This window comes from Marmota marmota, unplaced genomic scaffold, assembly GCF_001458135.2.
Source record: "Marmota marmota marmota unplaced genomic scaffold, marMar, whole genome shotgun sequence".
Lineage (NCBI taxonomy): Eukaryota > Metazoa > Chordata > Mammalia > Rodentia > Sciuridae > Marmota > Marmota marmota.
Window position 1 is genome coordinate 18,235,651 of NW_026000068.1, and position 26,832 is coordinate 18,262,482.

The 26,832-nt window shown below is 32.3% G+C and overlaps 1 protein-coding gene across 3 annotated transcripts in view; it reads right to left on the reverse strand.

The window, feature by feature from the left end:
• Positions 1–4,481: 4,481 nt before the first annotated feature.
• Positions 4,482–26,832, reverse strand: part of Lrrc40 (leucine rich repeat containing 40) — a 60,889-nt gene continuing 38,538 nt past the window's right edge. For 2 of the 3 annotated variants that reach the window (XM_015490499.2, XM_015490500.2), the window contains exons 10-15: positions 20,010–20,115; positions 14,919–15,026; positions 12,383–12,493; positions 10,529–10,606; positions 8,295–8,480; positions 4,482–6,254 (exon numbers count right to left, since the gene is read on the reverse strand). In XM_015490499.2, the coding sequence (XP_015345985.1) occupies positions 6,149–6,254; positions 8,295–8,480; positions 10,529–10,606; positions 12,383–12,493; positions 14,919–15,026; positions 20,010–20,115 (695 nt within the window). In that variant the 3' untranslated portion in view covers positions 4,482–6,148. The remainder of the gene's footprint in view (positions 6,255–8,294; positions 8,481–10,528; positions 10,607–12,382; positions 12,494–14,918; positions 15,027–20,009; positions 20,116–26,832) is intronic. The other variant, XM_048814052.1, reaches the window with a different exon arrangement.

Consider the following 26,832-nt stretch of genomic DNA (forward strand, 5'->3'; position numbering starts at 1 on the left):
CCTCAGCAAATACAACATGAAAGTAGTTCTCAGATAAGGCTAAAACTCTAAATCCCTGTAAAGATTTTCCTGGACAGTCTGGTTTGATCAGTTTACTATGAGGTCCAGAATGACAAAGAGGGAACATAGGGAGGACTCCTATCAAGTGAAATAATCATTCCTTAATAAGAAATTAAGTTCTCAGATACTTGTAACAGTTGCCTTGTTGGGGAGGGGAGCTATATATTTGTAAATTATATATTTTTGTTGTTGTTCTTTGTTTCTGAGTACTTGGAATTATGCTTCAGCAATAAAATATTAGGTGTGCAATAATCTTGTCAGCTAGTGTGTGCTAGGATTAGAGTTGTTACAGAAGGCTGCTTTTGTTTATCAAGTCTTCCCAAAGGACATATATGATCATACACTTAATTTAACATTTGGGCTTAAGAGCTTAACCTTATCAGGGATGGAACTGGATTTTACAAAGTTCCCTTTATAGGCAACATGAATATTCCTTTCTCCCGGCATTCTGTACATCTGCCTCCTAGGACCAGCAACCAGCCAAGTCATTTTGTCCATTTTTGTTGAACTGGATACATGAGGAACACCCTGTTTCTTTAAATCCCAAATGCTCAATTGTAGAAACCAACTCCCTATCATTTTTTTCCACATTTAATCCTTCGTGTCCCGTCATATATTCATTTTCCTGCATTGGTTCCCATGGCAACAAGTCTGTTGGCAAAGAAAGTGTGACTCTGCTTTTAGCCTTCTGCACAATGCAAAATCATTCTCAGGCAACTGTCGTTAATCAGGCAGGAGACTACAGTTCCCTTGCTAATGCCAAAAATCTCCTCCCCTCCTGTGTGCATTTCACATCCTATCCCTAAACCAGGCTCACTGGCCCAGGAGAAAAGATAGCATACACAAGCACTGCCCAGAATTCCTTCAACTACTGATACAAGTATTCAGATCTCCCATTGAACCACAGATGTGAGGATTAAACCTTTTTATTCCGATGGCTTTCTTCTCCAAAAGTGTCAGTGATTAATGTATAAATAATGACAAACCACTGGGGTCAACATGGAAAAGCAAGTTTCACTCATTTTTCTATAAGAATATCCTCAATATGCATCTGACATATAGCACAGGGAATAAGTTATGTCCTGAATTGAGCCTTGAATCAGTATCAAATGACAGGACAGTGGGGACAACATTTAAGCATTTTCTCCTAGGATTAGTTAAATGGCACCAGATGGGAGATCAAGAAATTATTCCAGAGTCTTGAGGTACTGGAGAGAGAAATAAGAAAGAGGACACTGTAACTGGTGGCTTCATGTGAGCAAGGGAGCTTCAGTTGGGATAATTCAGTGTTCAAGTATGAAAAAGGTAAGAAACTTAAGGAAATGGAGGATGGAGATAGAGAAGAGAACGGGAGCCTGAAAAGAAGAATAACTTCATTCAGACTTTGGCTCAACTCCATCTATAAAATATTTTTGCTAGTAATGTTTCTCTTAATAGATTATGTTTTAAACTTTAGAATTTCATCATTGCTTGGCACTAGTAACCCCAAACTCCTATGTCCTCAACATTTAGAAAAAATCAGGAAGTTTGTCAGAAATTGAGTAAGATTTATTTAAATGTGTGTATAGATTTTTTTTTCCTAAAGTTGATGAATTCAGGGGAATGAAAATATATGTTAGAAATAAAAAAATGTAGTTATCTCAGTTATAGTTATGAAAATTAGCAATGTAAATGATCCCCTTTTGCCGAGTCTTATAAAATGCGATACTTAAGCACAGTGAGTTTTAAAGTTAGCTGCATATATTGTACAAAGCTATTTTTGGCTCTTTATAGGTTATTTTCCTACATTAAGAAAAGTTTTCTTATAATAAAAACTTGTTGTGACTCAGGTTTTGTGTCTATGTATAGACACGTATACATAGGAGGGTTTTTCTTTGCTCATTTGTTTTGCACAGCTGAAGTAATGAGGTTAAATAATACCTAAGTATGCAGGTCAGTTGACCTTTAAGAGAGCCGGATTAAGGAAAGCATTTGACAAATGGACAAAAAAAATCACATTGTATTTCCTGTATCTCTCTATCCCTCTTGCACTGTCCTAGCTCTCTACTGAAGAATCTCTCATTTAGTCAGGAAATCCAAGATGAAACTCTCAGGCAGAAAGAATATAAAGCAGTTCCCATACTTGCTAGAAAAGTTAATTTATAATTTATTTTCAGAATGTACTATTTATTGAAATAAGTTATTTTCAATACTGGTCTTTCCACCCAAGAGGACTCTTACTGGTCTTGAATGTGGGAAAGGCATCTGATTCAGGTCAGAAACAATGTTTTATGTTGTTTTGCTCTTAGGAATTTAGTTTTAGCTTTGATGACACCTAGTGTCAATGGAATGCAATAAATCTTTAATACTTCTGCTCGATGATGATTAGGCATTTCTCTTTAACAGTTTTCCTCCTGTAAAATGCAAAGCCTTATTATTTTGTTTGGAATGAAGAGAAAGATAATTGAGAGATCAACCACATATATTTTGATTGAGGAACCAATCAAGTTTCTCTTTGTACACATTGTATAGAAGGGACTAAAGGAAGCTTAGGGATGATAACATTGTCTACATGAGGAGGAGGAATTTTTTCCCAAGTTTAATATGGAAAATCAGAGGTAAATCTACAGAATTCTGCTCAAAGACTATCACAAATGACCTTGTAAAAGTTTACTGCAAGATTACTGTAGATTATTGCATATATAGTGTTATTTTTTCCATTTTACCACCACCCAAGGGCACCCCTCACCGAGCTGGATATATGTAAATCATAATATGAACCATGGTCTCATTCTATTCAGAGAAGAAATATTAAATTAACAGAAGTGATTCTAAAGGATAACAGTGGTAAGTTTTCAAATGATTTGTTAATAAGTAAAAAAGGTACTCTATATATTGTTTTGAGGTTAAGTATAAAATTTTCTTTATTTTTTGAACTATAATTAATTACTTTTGACCTCTGTTATTTTGGGGCATAATGCTTTTATTATTCTATAAAGTTCTAATTTCACTTATATAAATTAATATTTTCATATGTGCCAAATACAAACACAAATTTTTCATCTGAGGTCATATTAATCAGTTAGTGAAATATTTCACTCTCTTGTTAGTTTAAGAAAAATTCCTAGGCAGTGATGCAACTTTGAGTCATTATTTTAGTAAAATGAAGACAGTCTCTAGAGTCATATTCTTTTATAATATCTGACTTCACTACCATATGTGCAGCACAACAGTGACATCTTAAGGCCAAGTAACCAGAGTTCCTTTAGTCAGAGAAAGAACTTGAATTGGGATCTGATTTCAAAGAAATTCCATTATGTTAACAAGTAGTTTTCAAGTTTACAATATGCAATTGGTAGATAAAGTGCTTCTTTATTTATGACTTCTTTTGCAGTCTCTGTGAACATTTTAATGTGCATTAGTAAATGCTGACATTTTACATAGACATACTGTATATTAATGCATGCATTTCACTGCATCATTTACTGATACTCCCCTTGTAAAGCTTTTATGGAAGAACCAACAGGCCACAGCAGTATAGCAAAAGAGGCTTAATCTTTATAAATTGGGGCCTTTTCTGTCTCTTTGCTAGCCTAGGTGGCTGTATACAAATTCGGGTGGGAGGGGCAGGAAACACCTCTTAACATTTAAGATTTTCTACTTGGGTATATGCTAGTCAACTCCAAACAAATTGCTTACTTTAATAAAGAAAGTTTTAACATTTTATAAAAAAAAATCAAATCATGACATGTTTAATTGAAATGGCTGTATTGTAATTAATATTTTGAGATAATTGTGATTTTGAGCTTAAAATTATATATAAAAATTGTCATTTTTGTATGTGTTAAAAGGACTATTGTATCATGATTAACAGTACTTTTTAGTTGAACAACATTGATGTAAATAAAACTGAATGAGAACATATTTACTACTTTATTAACATAGATTGTGAATGTACTTAATGGTTTTTTTTTTGCAGTATGAGACCATAACAACCTTGAAAACCGCTTCATTTTCCGTGCAAAGAAGTCCTATGAATCTATATTTTAAATTTACTGAATCAGTGAAATGACTTTGTAGGTTAATTTGCAAATGCAAGCTGTATTCTCCAGTTTTATTTTATGTATTGACACTAATTGGTAAAGGTGTACAATGTGATTAGAATGCATTTTGAAGATGCTTTCTGTACAGATATAAAATACAGGGACTAAAATAATGCTGTGCAGTGTATAGCAGAGCCATTTTTCGGCTTTGGTGTACTCAACTTTTTCAGTATTTAAAAAAAGTGTTTTGAATAACATAAAAGTCTCTTTATTGTATAAATAATAAAATGTCACCTTATTGTAAAGTGTCTTTTGTTTACTATCAAAGCAGACTTCTTAGCAACAGAGTTGTGACATGAAAAGGGCATGTTTTAAAAGAAACAAAAACAAACACTGTAATCAATATTTGAAAAATGTAATTTTTATTATGAACATGTATTTATCTTTATTAGCAATGATTTTTCATTATGTAAGCATGCCTCAATCATCTAAAAGTTACCTATCTACATATCTATAGATAAACATGCTATTGAATTGGATACTTAATAGAATTATATGGTGTCACAATGACTGATCAACTTAATTCTGATAATTTTGGTGTAAACAAAAATGTTTATATTTAATTTCTATTAAACTGAGTTTATCTATATAAAATTCCCTTTTAGAAAATGACTGTATGACTGTAAATTTAATCTTATCAAGACAAAGTAAATTTTAAAATTAAAGTGCTGAAAATAAAAAGATGCACAAGTCAGATTAAAACATACCCAAGTATATTAAGTATTCAAATACCTACTGAATAAGTGTTTAAAACAAAGTTCATTTTAAGATTCATTCCTTTTTTCTTCCCTCCTGCCCTTCTTTTTTTGTGTGTGTGTATGTCTGGTACTGTGGCTTGATCCCAGGACCTCACACATGCTAGACAAGCACTGAGCTACATCCTCAGCGCCCTTTATTACATTTTGGAGACAGGGTCTCACTACGTTGCTGAGGCTGGCCTTGAACTGGTGATCCTCTTGTCTCAGACTCCTGCATAGCTGAGATTACAGGCATGTGCTACTATATCACATTAGCTTTAAGATTTCTATATGGTATATGTTGTTTTCTGTTGCTGCTACCAATAGAATTAATAAGGTCTTCATTTTTTCCCCCCTTAAGGGACAAAAGGTGATTAAATGTTTACACTCCCCAGGGGGAAAATATACAGATCCAATCTTTAATTCTCCTAAATCTAAAAGTACTAGACTATCATACGAAAACAATACTAAGGCATCACTTTTAAAAATGCCAAATTTTAAAGTCAAAATCGTGAAAGCAGTTATAATACGTTTTCATTATTTTCTCCAATAATCATGTCTTGAGTGTTATTTTTGAGAAATTAGCAAATCTGATAAAATGATTTCATAAAATAGGAGGAAAAGACTTATTCAATCATTAGAAAAGAAACATTCCAACTAGTTTAAAGCCAAAATAAGACAGTAAATGTTAATTTAAAACTTGACCAACCGTATCACAAAAGTCCTATCACAGGTAATGAAGTCTTTTTTTTAACCCACAAAAAAGTATTAAATAAATTTCATTTTGGTTTTACATCTAATAAAAAAGTAGAAATTAAATACTCATATTCAAGTCAACTGGTTATATTGTATGGATTACAAAAAGAAATGAGGAAAAAAGAAACCCAATTCTAATGCTTTGTTATTATAAAAATATTAAATCATCTTACATAAAAATTCACTTTCAAAGAAAGTGCTTACAAATTTTAAGGGAATGAATGTGGGATAAATGTAGGATAAACCCTGTGGAAAACATTCAGACAAAATGTATGAACACTCCATAAGTGTATGTAGTTAATATCGTTATAAATGTATACAACACTTTAGAAAAAATGTTGAATAGTTATCAATGGAAAATATTTATTGGCAGTGATAATAGCCCAGGCCAATTATACCAATGGCTGGGTGATAACTGAGAAACTAGAAGATCAGTTATAGCAATCACCTTTAGGATGATACTAAAACAAAATGTAATATTCTTCTAAGATTTAACATGATGACTGGGATCATTTAAGTAGGAATCCGGTCCCTCAAATACTCCAATATAGCAGCTGTTCCTTTCATTAATATAGTGGCTCGAGGAACACGGAATGGATTTCCATCTAGTAGTAAAGTTCTAAAAAAAAGAGAGAGATTGAGAATTTCAACATTTTCTATTATTGAGATGTTTTAATGGAAATAAATTTTTATTTGCAATTCTATAAATAAAATGTGTATTTTTCATATTTGTCCCTTTTCAAAACTGAACATTTAAATAGTTGGAATTACAACTAAAATAATAACCCAAACAATACAAGTTGAACAACTATTATATAAAAGATAATATACATTCCTTGTATATAAAATCAATATTTTTAGGATATGAACATTCATTTTACAGATGAGGAAACACAAATATACAGAGGCAAGAGAGACTTGAGACTGAATTAGAGTTAGACAAGTATTAGAATGAGCAAACTGTCAAGTACCCTTCCCAAGGACTATAATGTAATCAATGTATTAGGTCCTCCTCGCCCTGTAAAATATTAACATATATCTGACCTCTCCCACCCTTGAGCAGGCATACATTTATGTGTGGAAATAAGGCTCAATATAGATTTAAGGGCTTGTTCTTCCGTTTCTTTACATAATTAATGAAATATCCTCAATTAGAAGAGATGTAATTTGCAATATCTTTAGAATTTATGTAAATAAAAGTCGACAGTTTATCTAAATTATATCTCCAAATATTTATGTTTTTTTAAAAGATATATTTGAATTTATAGAAAAAGGAGTTGATTATAGTTGAACCTCATTACTCACAGATTTCATATTTGCAAATATGCCTACTCATTAAAATTTGTTTTTAACCCCCAAATCAATATGTGTGACACTTCCAAGATTATTCATGGAGCAGGAGAAAATTTGAGTCACCAGACTGGTATGACCCCATTAAAGTCATACAAGGTGAAGTTCTGCCTTCTTGTTTCAGCTCTTATACTGTAAACAAATGTCATTTCTGTGGTCCATTTGGTGCCACATTTTTCAAATTTTTGTACTTTTTGTTGGTGATTCCACTGTTAAAAATGGCCCCCAAGTATAGTGCTGAAGTGCTATCTGATTTTCTTTAAGCACAAATGTGCCTTCGGAGAAAACACAATTGTGGAGTAAGCTGTAGTCAGGCATAATGTATAATGCTGTGGGCCATGAATTCAAAGCGAATGAATCAATAATGACATGTCTTTATACACTGAAACACACACAAACTAAGGTTATGTACTGATGGATGTATGAAAATATTATGACCAGACTTTTGCAAAAGTCTTACACTGTATTTCCCCTAGAAACAATAGTTCAATATTCACTAATTCAGTTCATAGTAACTTTATAGAACACAACTACAGCAAATAATGAGAATCAACAATACTCATCTTCTATAACTTACTATTATGAGGTACCAGAGCAGATGCCAGTGCTGCCCCAGTGAAGTGAAATATACCAATTACCATGCAGTTTTTACTAATTAAAATATTTCTAACATATTCTGCTTAACTAATTGGCTTTTTATTAACATCTCAAATTCTTTTTATATACATGTAACCAGCGATATGTTCTAAGTTTGGGAATATCTCTTTTCTAAAGAAAGATAAATCAGAATAGAGAGTAATTCTGCTTGGAGAATATGGATAGTTTTCAAAAGAAATAGATGAGAACTGGCATGGTAGTGCATGCCTATAATCCCAGCATCTCAGAATTTTGAGGCTGGAGGATCCTGAGTTCAAAGTTAGCCTCTGCAACTTAGCAAGGCTCTAAGTAACTTAGCCAGACCCTGTCTCAAAATAAAATATACAAAGGGTTGGGGATGTGGCAGAGGTTAGGCACCCCAGGTTTAATTTCTGGTACCCTCCCCCCCAAAAAAAACTCCCAAAGAAATAGATGAGAAAAATACTACTAGATACAAATAGCATGTTTATACATATATAAGAAAACATATATATAAAAACAAGAAAAATATTTGATAAATTTCAAAAACAGAATTGGAATTCTGAGTTTTGTTAATTATTATTTTTAACAGGATATTATTTGTTACTTCACTTCCTAAAACATTATCTGAACAACAACAAATCACTTCAACAAATAAATTGAATAAGTGGAAAACTTCAATAGAACAGTGTACCTTAAGTTCACACAATTACCAAGCTCTGGTGGAATTTGCAGGAGGTCATTATTCTGAAGGTCCAATGTGCTAAGATTTTCCATCATCTTCATTTTCAGAGCATCCAAAGATCCAACCTGATTGTTACTAATCAGAATTGTTTCAAGCGTTGAGATATGATAGAGAACTTCAGGTAGCATTTTGAATCTATTAATAAACATGAACAGAACACCTAAATATACTAGAATCAGAGGCCAAAATCCTTAAAATAGATGATCTTAAGTTTTATACCAGGAAATAACATTTCCATTAGTGTATTTTACAATATATTTGGTTGTGTCCTAAATTCAAACTTTCCAGAAAATAAAGAAAATGGACTAACTCCGGAAACCTTGAAATACATATTAATTGGACAGACTATATTGATTGTATAAAATCAAACAAAACTTCAGAATAAATTCTTCTATGTTTTTCTGTTCATTCAGGGGGAAAAGAAATCTTCCTCAGATTTTCTATTTAATATATTCATGCAGGTATTCGTCCTTAGTTCATATTAACTTATGAGTTGCAGCCAATATATTATGAAAAATTTGAGATTTATATTTTGCTTTGACTGAAGCTTCCACAACGAGTACATTACAGATTCTTAAAAAAGATGACAAATTAGCATAGATACTGACATCCTTATCCATGCCAATCCTGAGAATGCCACAAAAACAGAAAGGCTAATAGTTCTCAGAGTAATTACTCACAAATAACAAAATCATGGAGGTCCCCTTTAGGGATACAGGCAGTCCCAGTTTCAGTATGAGGTAAACTGTAACCTGAACTAGCTAAGAAAAGGAAGGGCTAATAGAGAACTTTTTATCTGTGGCTTTTTCATTTCACTATACTGTCCTTCCCTCCTTCCTTCGTTGTTTGGATACAAAGAAGTGATAGTGATGGGGAAACTCAAGACAACTCTGAAGTCCCACTATCACTAAGAGTCAATAACCAAGACTACAATTCAACTGAGAGCTCAAGAGACAGCTCAACAGATACCTGATAGCTCAATCTATAAGTAAAAATTAGGAGAGATCTGAGCTGTGCATATATTTTTAAATAATGACAATAATGGTATACACTATATGTGACAAAACACAAATAGTGAAGGAATAAAAATTAAAATAAGTATATATTTTAACATTACTATGCATTAGCTTCTTCATCTATACATAAGGAAAAATAATAGTACTAAAATATGTAAATTTGTTCTAAGGATGAAATAAATATATTTGAAAACCTTAGATTATCTGGGTTACAATAAATATTAACTTTTAGTAGTTTTATTAAATTGCGGTTAGAATCAATTTTTATCATATTAAACAACATGCCACAGGTGCTAACAGCCCCACTTTTGGAGCAAAACCACCCAGACTCAAATCCCAGCTTTATAACTTACTTTTTTGTACACCTTAAGTAAGTTATTTAACTTTGAATCTTTGCTTTTTTAAATACAAATACTAACAGAATCTACAACATAGGATTTTTGTACAGAGGGTTAATTCATGTATTTAGCACAGCACCAGAAGATAAATTGCTCCTAATAAATATTAGTTATTCCGAATTATCTGCAGAATCATGATAGTATTTGTAGAAAAACAATCTGTTTCACTTAGCTTAAAAAGCTCTTACGGGGCTAGTTATTGTTCAAATGCCCAACCTTGTCTGTCTGTGCTATACCACTAGCTCCTCAATTTATAGAGCAAGGCATATTGAATTTTTTGAAGTTTCTCAAACATACCATGTTTATATATGTTTGGGCCTAGCACATGCTATTTGCTTTAACTAGGATCTTCTCCCCAAGTGCCTAGCAAATGTCTATTTAAGCCTCGGTTTCAATGCTACCTCCTCTACCTTCAGTTAATCTCAGTGGACCTTTTCCTATGCACTATGTTTCCATTATAGCAATTACGATTATTCACCATAAATTATTTATTACAATTATTTATTTGTATATTTGTCTTTCTACTAAGCTACAGGTTTCTACAAATTGTAAAATGGAACAAAAAATCTGCTAGACATCAATTGTGAGAATTCTAAGAAAGCAACATTGCTCTCAATTCTAAATAAAACAAAATGAAATAAAACCTGGATATTGAAATAAAGTAAAAATATGGGTTCTTTTTGTTATTTCATTTTTAAATTGTTTTCTCTAGTAAGAAAGATCAATATATTTTCCATAGAATGGCTGTTAGAATTATCTGTTCTCTTACCTATTAAAGGAAAGATTGATCGTTTGTAGTCTTATCAACAATTTCATTTCTTCAGGCAAAGAACTTAAAAAATTGTTCCTAAATTAGAAATCAAAATAGATTAAAATAAAAATTTTTATGAGTTTAATTTATAATTAAAATTTTGAGCAGAAAACAGTACACATATCAGTTTGTCAGTCCTAATCTGATCTCATTAATGCTGAATTCTGAGAATTCTGAGTCAACTGGGTCAAGCATTTGGTTAGTGTATCCAATCTAAATAACACCAATATGCAACCTAATGATAATGAAAACAACTTTTTAATAATACTCAACAAGATAAACATTGTAAACTAATCTCTTAACTCTATCAAATTGTGTTCAGCAATACTTGTCATGGTCTAGTCATGTTTATAATTCCGCACAAAACAAATATTCTCTCAGTGTTAATATGTATATCTTGTAAACAGACATGACATTTTACTCCAAGAAGAACTGAAACATTACAAGAAAAAATAAAACATGTTAAAGAGATTTTATAGGTTTGGAAACCTGGATCTTTCTACTCGAGGTATTAAGCAAGTTCATTTCTATTCTAAGTATAAAATTTCAATTTGTACAGTGAATATATTGATTTTTAGGTGTTATAACTAAAAGAAACTAATAAAAAGTCAAGCCAAATGTGTAATAAGAATCTTACTTTCTGTGGTACAACATATGTCCTTTTTTTCTTTATATCTTTCTCCAACTATTATCTATATTAAGTTGTGTTGAATAACCCATCGCTGATTACTATTCTTTTCCTAGACAATGTTATAGTTATTGCTATCAGACATGAAAGTCAAATTTGGTCGCTTAATTAGAAATTCCAGGTACAGATACAGACAGGCCCATTTATACAAACAGAAGATTGAGCCAAAAATAGACAGATAGCAGCAATGGAGAGATGGATTCATTTCCTCAGCTGCATTATTACTGAACTAAAATATGATTTTTATAGTTTTCCTATTATAATTGCAATCCCCATATAGAAGCAGTTCCACATCTAATTGGAACAGAATGTTAGTACATTTACTTGAATTACGTAAGTAAAAATACATCTGTACAAGAACAAAGCCTAAAAAAGATATAACTTGTTATTTGAAAACTGAGCAAAGCAGGAACAGTTAGTCTTTAAATAAATGATAGCACATCTAGAAATAATATAAAGGCATGGAAAAGTCCAAGCAAAAATATATAGTTTACCAAAAAAAAAAAAAAAAATTAGATTCTAAGTAAGTAACTAACTCTTGAGACATCTAATGGTATCCTTAAAGAACTGTCATACTTTTAATCTCCATCACTTCAAGTTGGACACACTTAAACGTCCTATTACTTCCATAAAGCCTAAAGCAGTTTCTTTTTGTTGTCAGGTGTTTTTTCTTTTCTTTTTTTTTATGGCCTTGTGTATTTAACAAACTATTGTGAAACCAAGTAGTTTCCTTAAAGAGAAGCTTTGCAAACTGCTGTGCCAGCACAGGGTTGTGCCAATTTTATGCTATCTACTTGCAGGAAATAAACAATACAAAGGAAATATTTTCCATATTACAAATATTTTGTGTTATTTGTAATTTTGCTTAGGTAGGAATCTAAAGAATGTGCTATTATTTTTAACATTTTAAATAATTTTGTCTTATCACAACTTATAAAGTGCTTACGAATGCTAACTGATTAAAATGTTTCTTTAATACTTAATTTTAGATTTCCATTAGAGTATTGTTAATAAAGACCAGTTTCCATACTTACCTATGAAAACATGACATAAAAGGCAAGTTAGGCAAAACTTAGAGACAAGTTATAATTTTGAAAAAGTCAAACAACAATAGCAATAAATACCTTAGATCTAAAAACGTCAATTTCTGAAGCATACATAACTCCAAGGATATAAAGGAAAGCTTATTAAAACTGAGATTGACATCAGAAACCATTTCCTTCAGTTCTATAATCCTGAAACAAAAATAGTTGTTAAAAAATGTTAGCATTGAATTCACTCTTAGAACTTCAAAACAAAGCAGAACATAACAGAAAAAAATCCTATATTATTTCTAATTATGACTTTCTATGTTTTATTTTTTCACAAAAAATTAGTTATGTAGCTAATAAAAATTTTAAAAATTAGATAGCTATTACTATCCTTTGTCTAAGATTTCTATTTGATCCTAAGTCTATGTTGAAGTTTAATTTTAAAATATACTCACTTCAGCATTTAAAAGAAGTGTGGTACAAATGGGAAAAAGCAGGTCTAGGAAATTTTTATACTTATTCTGTTAATGACCTGAATCCATGAAATAAATTGTTGAACATATATATTTTATTTTTTGAGGTTCTTGGAGTTAAATTCAAGGTCTCTTACATGCTGAGTGACTTCTCTACTACTGGGCTATTTTCTCAGTCTACCTCAAAATATTTTAAAAATATGATATTAACTTTTTTATAGTATCCATTATCTAAATTGTCATTAATTTAATGACGATTATAAGAAAATGAAGTGAATTTGTAGGTTTGGCAAGTGACACCACTAAGCAGCTTAGGTTAAAGACTTAAAGAGGAAATATTAATCATTTCTAAGTAAGTATAAGCAAGCTTAATAGTTTTAATTACACCATGATTGCTAAGAAACAAAAGTTAAACTGTAACAAATCATTTTTAGTCTATCACATTAGCAAAGAAGAAGAATAAATGTGAAATGCTATGCAGATGATGGAATATAAGAGTTTTGATGTATAACTGACAAAACATTTTCAAAAAAGTTATTAGATATACACATTATAAGTCAAATTCTTTGACTTGGTATTTTTTCTGGAAATTTGGCCTAAAGAAAAAATGATTTATTGCTGTAATTAACCATATGCTATATAGGTAAATTAGATTTTTAAAGGGTTGTTTACAACATAGGTAAACAAATATGTATGTATAATTACAGATGGGAACTGCATGAAATAAAGTATCTTTAAGTCAACAGAACATATCAGTGATAGGACTATAACTGATAGGTCCCTTCATTTGGTCCAAAAATCTTATGAATATAAATTGTTTTTATAGTCAGAAAATATGGTAAAAATGTATGAATTATAAATTAAAAATGTAAGAAAGAGAGGAATTGGTTTAGAAATTCTCTAAAACAAAGTATATTTTTATTATCTTTCTTCTTTGACTTTCTAAGTTGCTAAAAAAAAGTGGCACAATAACTGTGGGAACACAATAACATGTTTTGCACAAGAACCAGATTTGTGGAATAAAATGAGAAAGTAATAAGTTAATATCTTAAATTTATCTTTATTCCCAATTTACTTGTTTGATCCTAGTCCCCCCAAAACAAACTTATCCTATCTGCAAACAAATCTAAATGTTCAACTATCCTATCAAATATCCTCTCGGGCCTTTAAACAAGGAAAAACCAGAAGATGGGCCAGATCTCCCTTTGCAATGAATGTTCTTAAAGTTGTCATTCTTGAGGACCTATATTTCTTGAACTATGTATTGTAAACAGAATGAATTTTATGCTTTGACTACCTTTTTAAAAATTTCAAACATGAAAAAATATGGGGACAGTCAGACGAAAGCCATTCTATTTTCTCAATATATTGTCCTCATCATTTTTTTTCCCTTTTAATATGTAAGTGCTTTCTAGGCCAGGTTAAACATGATATCTGGATTTTGTTCTTTAATTTAATTCTTATAAACAGATATTATTATTATTATTATTATTATTATTATTATTATTATTCCTACTTCATAGGTGAGAAAACTAAGAGCAGCTATGTGACTTGATCGAAACCACACTTAGAAGATCTAGGATACAGAATAAGCAACTGACTCTGTTGCTCAAGTTCCTTATTACTATATTCAGTCTCACAGTTGTATTAATCACTAGATTATTTGTCAAGTTTGTCTGGGTATATAGTTTCCTGCTAGGTAACAAACATCTTAAAAAATTCAACAATATACTAATTTCCTTTCATAACCCAAGATGTACTAAATAGTACAAACTATAAGGCAACTGAGTTCTAATAATTGAAGAACTCTTTCAGAGAAGAAATTATTAACAAGGTTCAATTTTGCTTTTTTTAATCACTAGGAAATTTCAGTGGCTTGGCAATTCATTAAGGTCCAAAATGAAATTTTTATAAATCCACACAAACCTGGCATTCTGTGGTCTCTTAACAATTTTCCTTTAATATTTCATTATATAGGAAAATTAATTTAATATTTTAATAACTTTAATACCTACTTTCCAAGTTTACAATGTAAAGGAAAGAGAAAGTTTTAAGAATCCTCTTACCTTCCTAAAATTATCATAGACGTTTTGCAATTTTCCTCTAATATTAATGAGTCATGACTTAATAGAAACTGCATCATGAATAGTTCTTACCTTTTTGGAATTTCACATAGTTGATTCTTACTGAAGTTAACAGAAGTGATGATGTTGTTTTTTACTGCATCAAACACTTCATCAGGAATGAAAGGTGCTTGCTTATCACTAAATGAAAAATGGTATAAAAATGAAATATTCTTAGCAAGTCAGAAATATATAATTGTTATTCTTCATTTTTAAAGGTTTTCAAATATTTTATAAAAATTTCCAAGGTAAGCTGGGTGTGGCGGCACACACCTATAATCCTAGTGGCTCAGGAGGCTTAGGCAGGAGGACTGCAAGTTCAAAGCCAGCCTCAGCAACAGTGGCATTAAAGCAACTCAATGAGACCCTGTCTCTAAATAAAATACAAAAAATAAGGCTGGGGATATGACTCAGTGGTCAAAATCCCCTGAGTTCAATCCCTAGTACCCCCCACCCCTGGCAAAAAAAAATTTCCAAGGTAGTGATTATGAAGTTTTGTTAAGAATGGCACAAAAATTTACCAGCTCACTGTTTAGAATTGAGACAGTGAACTGTGTTACAACACATTGTGCCACGCTTTCTGCACACTCGCATACTAAAATATGAACAAAAACAGAAAAATACTTTCAGAGTCTAGGAAAACTAGAAATCATATAGCAAATGGACATGTTTACCTCTGACTAAGAAATCCATAATTTTAAAAGTTAGTTGTTGCCCCTTTTCTTAAAAAATGTGTAAGAGGGGGTTATCTGCCAACTTTCTTTGGGTACGACAAAATATCACTTTTAAAAGTTCAACATTATACTAAATTAGTTTCAGGTCAATCACCTAGACAAATTTCTCTCTCCTGGTATGTGACTAGGTAGACAGAATACTGGACTGAGACAAACTATTCCTGGTTCTACCATTAATGAGTTTGCAATTTACCTTCCCTGAAGCTTAGTACTTTAAAATCAGAATCTGAAGAGCTAGATATTATTATTTTTTTTAACCACTATTAATGCTTAACACAATGTCATTCACTTCAAGGAAACTTACATGGAATGACAAATGACTGACTATAAGGACTATAAGGACAAGAGAACGTATTACATGGAACTGAGTAAGAAAGCCATCATAATACAGATAGGAAAAAAGGACAAAATTCCAGTTATTATGCCTCCCACTTCTGCTTTAGTGCTCCATTTTCTGTTGTACAGATATGCCAATCAAAGTTGAAAGAGTCAGACTATTTTTAGAATTTAGTTGAATGTATTTACACTTGCTTGGATATTTTTTAGTTGTCAATGTATCTTTCACTTTATTTATCTATTTACTTATTTGCAGTGCTGAGGATCAAACCCGGGGCCTCACACATGCCAGGCAAGTGCTCTACCATAGAGCCACAACTCCAGCCCCCCATTATTTTATATTTTAAAAAGAATACTTGATTCAAATTAAAGTATTGAGAAAAACAAGTTACAATAAAAAGTTATAATCCAAGCAACCTAAGACATACCCTTTTTTTCATGCTTTTGTAGTATCTATGCCCTTAAAAAGTAGAAAAGGTTATCCTACTTATCCTAAATACTACCTTATAAATCATAAAGTACCCAGCATAGAATTTGGTACTTAATAGATTTCACGAACATGTACTGAACAGATTACATTATGTGGAAGATATGCTAAGGTACAATGCTATATAAAAGGAATACAAATGTAGATATAGAGGAATACTGCCTATGTTAGTGTGACAAAAGAAACTTGGCTTAGAGCAGTTAATTTCTACATACATCAAAGAGTGGCAAACAAGACATGAGAACAATGTGAACGAAAAACAATGGGAAATGGAGACTGTATCCCGAATACCGAGAACATGCTTTTACTGACATGTTAAGGATAAGTGGCCAGACGCTGATGATGGTTGTATTGATTCTTTTTTTTTTTTTTTTTTTTTTATGGTACTGGGGATTAAGTAAGAGGCACTGAACCACTGAGTCACATCCCCAGCCCTATTTTGTATTTTTTATTTAGAGACAGGGTCTCACTGAGTTGATCGGAGCCTCACTTTCGCTGAAGCTGGCTTTGAACTTGGCAATCCTCCTGCCTCAGCCCCTTGAGCCGCTGGGATTACCTGCATGAGCCACTGTGCCCAGCTCAGTTGTGTTGATTCTTGAATAAATCTAGTCACCTATCTGACTTGAGTCTGTATTCTTTGTTTTCCTTGCAGTACCCATACCTGAACCAATCACAAGAAACTCTTGACTGTATCTCTTATTTTTATAAGGTATCATCTTTCCCCAAATTAATATACTTCCATTAAATTTTTAGGTTTTTAAACTCAATTTATATACTAACATTGTAATGGCTTCAGTTTTAATATATCTGCTATAAGAGCACCTTGTAACTATGTCATGTTATTAACTAATATTTGATTAAATTAGCCTCTCAAGCTTTGCCTGTTTTTCAGGTTCTTCATTAACTAAATGAAAAGTATCTCTTATTTAACTAACACAGATTTACCCTCCGATACCCTCTGGATCAATACTCTCTGATACTGATTCAAAGCACTTTATTACCAATAATAAGTCTCTTTCATATCATTTTACATTTAATATTATTTTTATAATTATATCTTAATTATTTTATATTCAATATTAAAATATTATTAATACAGCTTAAGTATAATAAACACAAATCACTTAAAGGATGTGCAGTTAAGTTCATTATACTTTTGATGTGCATTTATTTCATCACTCTTTTTGCAATTGCTATTATTCTGGGTACTCTGATTAATTTTTATTCACCAATTGTTCCTTTTCTGAAGATTCTTTCTTGAAAGATTTCTATGTGTTTTGTAATGTCTTTTAAAAATGAATTACACCAAAAACTCCACCAAATGACTGCTAGAGCTAATAAACAAATTTGGTAAAGTAGCATATTACAAAGTAAATATACCAAAATCAATAGCTTTCCTATAATACCAACAATGAATCTGCCGAGAAAGAAATCAGAAAAACAATTCACTCATAATAGCCTCAAAATAATAAATAAAGAAAGAAAACATCTAGAAATAAATCTAACCAAGAAGGCAAAAGAGCTCTACAATGGAAACTATAGAACACTGAAGAAAGAAATTGAAGAAGACCCCAGAAGATGGAAAGACCTCCCATGTTCATGACTGGCAGAATTAATGTTCTTAAAATGTACATATTACCAAAAGATGTATATAGATTCAATGCAATCCCCATCGAAATATCAAAAACATTCTTCACAAAACTAGAAAAAAGTCCTAAAATTCATTTGGAAGAATAAAACACCAACCAAAGCAATTTTAAGCCAAAAAAGCAATGCTGTAAGCATCACAACATCTGACTTCAAATTATATTAGAGAGTCATAATAATAAAAACTGCATGGAACTGGCATAAAAACAAGACACATAGACCAGTGATACAGAATAGAATATACAGAGACAAACTCACATGTCTGCAAACATCTGATCCTTGACAAAGGTGCCAAAAACATATATTGGAGAAAAGACAGCCTTTTTAACAAATGGTGCTGGAAAAACTGGTTTTTCACACGTAGAAGAATGAAACTATACCCTTATTTCTCATCCTGCACAAAGATAAACTCAAAATGAATCAAAGAGCTAGGAATTAAACCAGAAACTATGCAACTCCTAGAAGAAAATGTAGGGTCAACACTACAGCACATAGGCACAAGTAACGACTTTCTTAATAGGACCTCTAAAGCTCAGGAAATAATGCCAAGAGTTAATAAATGTGATGGCACCAAATTAAAAAGCTTCTGAACAACAAAGAAGAATATTAGGAATATGAAGAGGGAACTTACAGAATAGGAGAAAATCTTTGCTACTACTTCTATTGTTGTTGTTTCGGTAGTAGGGATTGAACTTGGGGTCACTTGACCACTGAGCCACATCCCCTCCCCTATTTTGTATTTACAGACAGGGTCTTACTGAGCTGCTTAGTGCCTCGAATTTGTTGAGGCTGGCTTTGAACCTACAATCCTCCTGCTTCAGCCTCCCCAGCCACTGAGATTACAGGTGTGCGCCACTGCACCTGTTAGCTACTCTTCTGACAAGGAATTAATATCTAGAATATATAGAGAACTCAAAAAACTTAACACCAAAATCAAATAACCCAATTAATAAATAGGCAAATTAATTAAATACACATACAAATGGCCAACAGAGAGATGGAAAAAATGTCTAACGTCATTAGCAATTAGGGAAATGCAAATCAAAACTACAGTGAGATTTCATCTCACAACAGCCAGAATGGTAGTCATCAAGAATACAAATAATAGGGGCTGGGGCTGCAGCTCAGTGGTAGAGAGCTTGCCTTGCACTGGGAGGCACTGGGAGGCACCACATAAAAATAAACAAAGATATTGTGTCCATATACAACTAAAAAAATATTTTTTAAAAAGAATACAAATAAATACTAGACAGAATGTGAAGAAAAAGCGACATTTCTACACTGTTTGTGGCATTGTAAATTAATGCAACTACTATGGAAATCAGTATGGAAGCTCCTTAAAAGACTAGGCATGGAAGCATCATAAGATTCAGCTATACCACTCCTTGATTTTTATCTTAAAGAATTAAAGTACTATTGTGACACATGAATGCCCATGTTTATAACAGCACAATTCATAATAGCCAAATTGTGGAAAAAGCCTAGGTGTCCATCAATGAATGAATGGATAAAGAAGATGTGGTTTATTTACACTATGGAATTTTTTTCAGCCATAAAGAAAAATAAAAGTTATGTCATTTGTAGGAAAATATATGGAACTAGAGACCATTATGTTAAGTGAAATAAGCCAAACTCAGCTGGTCAAGGGTCATGTTTTCTCTTGTATATAAAAGCTAGAGAGGACAAAGGAAAAGAAAGAGAGGGTGGGAATTTCATGAAAATCAAAGGGAGATCAGTAAAGGAAAGGAGGTGGGGAGGGAGTGAGGGAGGAAGGGAGAAGTGCTGAGGAGCGACACTAGCCAAATAATTCTGATATATTATGTGCATGTATGAATATGCAACAAGGAATCCCTCTGTTATACACAGTTATAATGCATGAATTAAAAAAAATTAGAAAAGGGGAAGAAATGAATTACATACCTATAGTCTAATATTTTTAATGCGACGATAGCATGCATATTCACTCTGGATTCACTTGGCAATGTCATGGCAGTCTCAGTAACAGAGTCTTGACTAGGCCCATCATCTGGCAAAAGAAAAGGCATATAAAACCAATATTTATATTACAGTCATTTTCAAAAATCTTAATAATATATAAAAATAGTATGCATGACTTCTAGATATTATTAGAGTGCATTTAGTCACATGCTTCATTCCCATTAACTCAAATCTCCATCAAGAACATACTAGTTAAAATACATAAAAGTACATAAAATACATAAAAATATACCTAGCTTCAGTTTAGAATACAATCAAGCTAATTATTCTTAATCACTTAAAATCCAACAAATTCCGTAGTCAAACTCTTAGATATTTTATCAGTTAAAATCTTAAAATATAATACTTTATTTGCAATACATATTTTCCTAACATATATGTCTGATCACATATTCACACATCATCAACCACTTCACTAAATTCCAGAGACTATTTTAACACTGTCATCACATGGTGTTTAAAAAAAAAAAAAAAAAAAAAAAACCAATATACATTTAAAAGAAATGACTTTGTGGGTTTTTTGATTGTTTGGGATTCTTTTGTTTTGCAAAGAACAATCTAGAATGAAGTGAATTAAAGTACTTATTTTTAACAATGTGAAAAAAAAAATGAAGTAGTCCCAGAATTCATTAATGTTAAGCATAAGACAATCCAAAGGAAAACTTGAGAATTATTAATCTCACTGATATTGCTTTAGCCCAGTAGGCATTCAATAAATATTTGTTGAATATTACTAAGTGTGTTTCTCTCACACTGAGTTTATCAGTTATTCATTAATAAAAAAACAATTAAAATACATGTACACTTTTTGTGAATTAAAAAAAATCCAGGTATAGTAATGCACATCTTTTATACCAATGACTTTGGGAGGCTGAGGCAAGAAGATTACAAGTTCAAAGCTAGCCTTAGAAACTTAGCTTCAGCCCTAATCAACTTAGTGAGACTGTCTCAAAATAATAAAAGACATGAACATAAATATAAGTATCAAGTAAGTACTTTCGTATTTAGAAATTTCCCAGAAGTTTGGTTATATTACTATATAATACTTTTCCAAAATTACATAAGCAGAGAGGCAATGATAAAGTAGTGGCAAAACTCAGCATTATTTTTTAAAAAATATTTTTTTAGTTGTCTATGGACATGATACTTTTATTTATTTATTTTTATGTGGTGCTGGGGATCGAACCCAGTGCCTCACGTATGCTAGGCAAGTACATACATATTTTAAAAATAGGGACTACGGTTCTGGCTCTGGTAAAGCAAGCACTTCAGGCAAGTGTTTTACCAGAGCCAGAACCCCAGTGCCTATTTTTAAAATATGTATGTACATTACCATGATTATATATTATGATATTCTTGATTTCTAAAGAGGTGCTTTTAATAATCACCATCATAAAGAACTAAAGAGAATGGGCTATTGTATATGGAAAGGGGATTGGTGAAAAGGTAAATTTACTTTCTTTATATATGCTCATATATTGGTTAATTTTTTTTCACATGTACATTTACTACCTTTAAAAAAATTTTTTTTAGTTGTTGATGGACCTTTATTTCATTTATTTGTTTTTACACGTGGTACTGAGAATTGAACCCAGTACCTCACACATGCTAGGCAAGCACTCTACCACTGAGCCACAAGCCCAGTCCATTTACTGCCTTTAATTTTAAAAACCCTAAATAATAATTTTAAAAACTTCAAATTTAAAAAGCCCACTAAATGCCAAATAGAATGAATAAAAATACAATCACATTGAAGTATATGATCATAAAATTTCAGAACAATGGCAACAAAGAAAAGATCCTACAAATTTCCAGGGAGAAAAAAACAAAAACAAAAAACAATTGTTCAACTGACTGATAGGAACACAGCCAAATAAGAAGATAATCACATACAGAAAAAAAGAGAGAAATTATTTTAAGAAATTCTTAAATTTATTTATTTGGTGAATTAGGAGGGCATGGTGGGTGACTTAGCTGAATGAGTGTCACCCAATCAGGACATCTTCAGAGCTTCAATTTACCCCTTAAAAGCAAACATTCTTCAGCCTTGCCAGTAGCTTTGAAAGGGATCAGAAAACCTGACAGATCCCACCATCTCTGGGTAATAGAAGCAAAGGGTTGTACTTCACTTGCGTGGAAGTAGTGTGTTGTGGAGTGATTGATAGAAAGTCTTATATAATCTAAGATGCCAGGTAAACCCTCCAGGAGGATAGTCATCTCAGTAGGGAATCAAAATCTCAGATTCTTTTCAATAATAGGATTTAAAGAATTTGTTAACTTTTTTAATGTCTCCATTTCAATTTTAGATTGTTTTAAAGTTTAGCTTTATTATTCTCTATTCAAATGAAAAGAACTAAATGAATGTTTATTTTCTGAGGCAGGAAGGCTAGGGGTTGGGAAGGAGGAACAAACCTCAGGGAAACTAGTAATTGTACTAGGCAAGCCTGTAGACTATAACCTCCATGGACAGATTGGATGGCTACAGAAGAGAAAAACAGGCCGAATTCTCAGGGAACATGTGCAGCTAGCTTGCCCAGAGTGCATCCAAGAGGGGCTGAGGAATGAAATGTCATAAGAGTGAGCACCAGAATAGCAATATCAGCCTGCAAATTTTCAGGCTCCACCCAAAGGTACTGAATTAAAAAATGTAAGCCTGAGGGTTTGAAATCTGTGTTTTACCAGACCCACCAAGTAATTCCAATGGACACTTAAGTTTGAAAACCCATCTTAACCTATTTCTTTAGTCAACTTTAGAAACTATATTCACTTAACAACTTACTTTTACCACACAAAAGAACATAAATTGAACATTATTGAACATAAATCAATAATGCATACCTAACAATAATCCTGATTTTAACTCTAATTAGAACATATATTTATTTACCCCACAAACTGTTACTATGCTCTCTGCTTTGGCAGTCATTGTATTAGGGGTTGGGAATGTAAAAATAAAGACATTGCATGGCAGACTATGGCCAGATCTGCTGTATGTAGTCTACCACCCTAAGCCTAATAGCTGGATGGTAATTGCTCACACTTTAGTACTATAGAATTGCAAAGAAATTGAAAATGATGCCAAATTATAATTTTTATCAAAGTTATGGAATGTTTTCTATGGCTTTATTAATAAATTGCTACAAACTTACTGGTTTTTGTTTGGTTTTGCTGTACTAGTTATCAAACCCAGGGACTCACGCATTCTAGGCAAGGATTTATTACTTATCAATATTCTCAGCCCAATGTAGTGGTTTAAAACACACAAACTTATGATCTTGTAGTTTTCTAGTTCAGAAACATAATGGGTTTCAAGGGGCTAAAATCAAGGTTTTGGTAGGTCTGCATTACTTTTCCTCAGGAAGAATTTGTTTCCATTCCTTTCCAACTTCTAGAAGCCACATATATTCCTTTCTTCCTCTCTCTTTAAAACCAAGAACAGTGTATTCTTCTTGTATCCTATAGCTGAACTTGTCCTCTGCATTCCACACCAATTTTTAAGAATCCTTATGACTATACTGGGTCAACCCCTTTCATTCATGAAAATATTCTTATTTTAAAGTTAACCAATTAGGAATCTTAACTGCTCTCTTCCATGTATGATAACACATTCCCAGGTTGCAGGGATTAGAATAGATAAGATTGAGAGGTTAACATTCTATCTACCACCTGTAGCATAGAAAGATGATCCAGGTAACATAGTAAGAAATTAAACTCAGAACACAGAATCAGATGATGGAGCTTGAGCAAAGGCAGTTTTTATAATCAAATAATGTAATTAAGCTTGTGTATTAGGATAACATAATTGGAGTAACCATCTGTCTTAGTCCACTTATAATACTATAATAAAATATTATACACTGGGTAATTTATAACAGTAAGGATTTATTTCTGACAGTTCTGAAGGCTGATAAGTCCAAGATTAAGATGCTGGCATTTAGTGTCTGGTGAAGGCTTTGTCTCATCTCTTCACAAGGCAGACGGATGAGAGAATGCTCCCTTCAACCTTGAACTCCTTTATAACAGTGCCGATCCCATGAGGGTAGGGCCATGATGGCTCAATCACCTCCTAAGGTCCACAACTTTTAATACTGTAGTATTGGGGATTAAGTTAACCACAGCAGCACCCGTTTGGGACCTTTAGCAACTTGGTAGAATCTCACACTAGACAGACAGTATCACAGCCACATATAGAACACATCTCTCACATAAACTGGACAAACTTTAGAAACTACACTCACTTAAGAACTCTAGCTTAAAATTACTTCATAAGGTTCTTTGTTTAAAAATATATCCTATGAGCGTTTAACTAACTAGCACGAGATCTGAATATGAGATTGCTAAATTTTTGCAAACCTCAAACTCAGTCCCTAGGAAGATATTTTATAAACAATGAAAACAAAATTTTATAGCCCATTGATATTTACCCAGGCTATTGATTTTTACCTGGAGAACAATTAACAAGTAAACAGAGGTCAGATTTATCTGAAATTCTGTTTTTTAAAAAAGCCACCTCAAAGTAAAAATTTCACACATGCCACCTCATGAAATTCTGATCCTTAAAAACCAATCATTCAAGAAGGTATTATATTCATTTTATAGATAGAGATCTGTGGGTTAAATTAACAAAACATCAGTTAAAATCTACACATAATAATAAAGATGGCCTTCTGTGAAGAATGGCTTAAGTTCTTTGGATTTAGCAAAAGATTAAATTTTTTTAAAGGGGGGGGAGAGAGAGAATTTTAATATTTATTATTATCATTATTATTTTTTAGTTTTCGGCGGACATAACATCTTTGTTTGTATGTGGTGCTGAGGGTCGAACCTGGGCCGCACGCATGCCAGGCGAGCACGTTACTGCTTGAGCCACATCCCCAGCCCAGCAAAAGATTAATTTTTAAGAGTATAATTCAATTTTAGAGTTATATTTGTAGGGAAACAAGGACTTGAAATTAACTCTTTGCTGAGAAGGATAAAAATAGTCATTGCAAAAAGTATATGTACATCCTACATGAATTACTGGGCTTCTGCTAGACACTGAGGAGAATATAAATTAATTACCAACAAAACCAAATATATTTTCAGAGAATAAAATTTCTCTTTCATATAATGAAGTCTGAGGAATCTGTAGAATGCTACTATACTTGAAGCTTCACAGACAAGTACCTTTTAGTAACTTCCAAAATTCTAAGATTACTTTAAATGGAACATAACTGATGAACCCAGCCTAATTCCACCTTAAGATTGGGAACCATCTTGTCACAAAGTCATGAAAAGTCAATTTCTGTTTTTACTATAAATTACTGTGATTTCTAAACTTGTTTGAAATTCCTGCCCATGCCTTGAACTCACCTATGCCTGGTTTTCCCTGACCAAATGACAACCCTCTCTAAAACCTTAGTGGTGCCTCATAAATTCTGGCTCCCCTTGACCAGATAACAACCCTCTCTAAAACCTCAGTGGCACTTCATAAATTCTGATGTTGAGATCTAAATTTATTCCCTACCTTGAAATGTTAAGCCATGTAGATCATTAACCTACTATCTACCTTTGTATTATGCTTGTCAAAATCCTGTTATCTGTAAATTCTCAAGACAACCCCCTTTGCAACTTTTTGTGCTATAAAACTGCTCCTAGAGAGCTGGGGTACTGTTCTCTAGCCCAGGGTTTTGGGAGAGACAGTCCTGGCCAGAATTACAAGCTTGCTTTAATTTGATTTAAAATTGGAGTTGGTGGTCTTTTGAGTCGTGGTTTAACAATAACTTCATAATTCTGGATTGTTCTGTATCCTCAAAGTAAAGAATTTCCACTATCAAGCCCCTCATTTCAGCCCAAAGTTTCTACCTCATTCAACCCAAATCCCTCGAATGGAATTACTAATACTGTCTTCAATTTTTACCAATTCAATTTCTACTTCTAAAACTGAGAATAATTAAGGAGCAAAGGAGAAAAGCTAAGCTAAAAGATGGGGATGTGGGAGTAAAAATGAAGAGGTTCAGCCTTTTTCTCAAAGAACTCCAGGAAATTTAGATGCAATTAAATCTAATTTTACTTTGTTATTTAAAAGGTTTAGAACCTATTATCCCCAAATTCTGAATCAATTGGGCTAACATCTGGCCTGGGCTCTATATTTTTTATAATTTCCATAGGTGATTCATATGTGCCTCTAGAGAGATGTAAATTTCCTGTCACTGCAACTAAATACCTGAGACCAATAACTTGTAAGGAGGAAAGGTATATTTTGGCTCAGGGTTTAAGTCCACAATTGCTTGACCCTCTTTGGGTCTGTGGTGATATAGGACATTACTGCAAGAGTCTGTGTCAGAGAAAGCCTAGTCATCTCACGAAGGCGAGGAAGTAAAGAGAGAGAAGAGGGGGGATTGAGATCCCAATATCCTCTTCTAATGCATTCCTCAAAAGGCATAATTTCTTCCAGCCAATGTCTACCTCTTGAAGTTTTCACCACCTTCCAATAGCACCAGAGGCTGGTGACTGCCTTTAACATACAGTTGATGCGAAATATTTCAGATCCAAACTAAATATCTTTTTACTAAGAAAATGATTATTGATTTTAAAAAATAAAGTTATGTTTTGATAAGAAATCAATCTTGGCACTTGTATATATACAAAGTTAAAGTCTAATTTAAAAATAAACATTTCAACTCTCACTATTTGACATTCTCTTTAATTCATACATAAACATTTGTTCTTCATATATTTATTTTATATATATATATATATATAT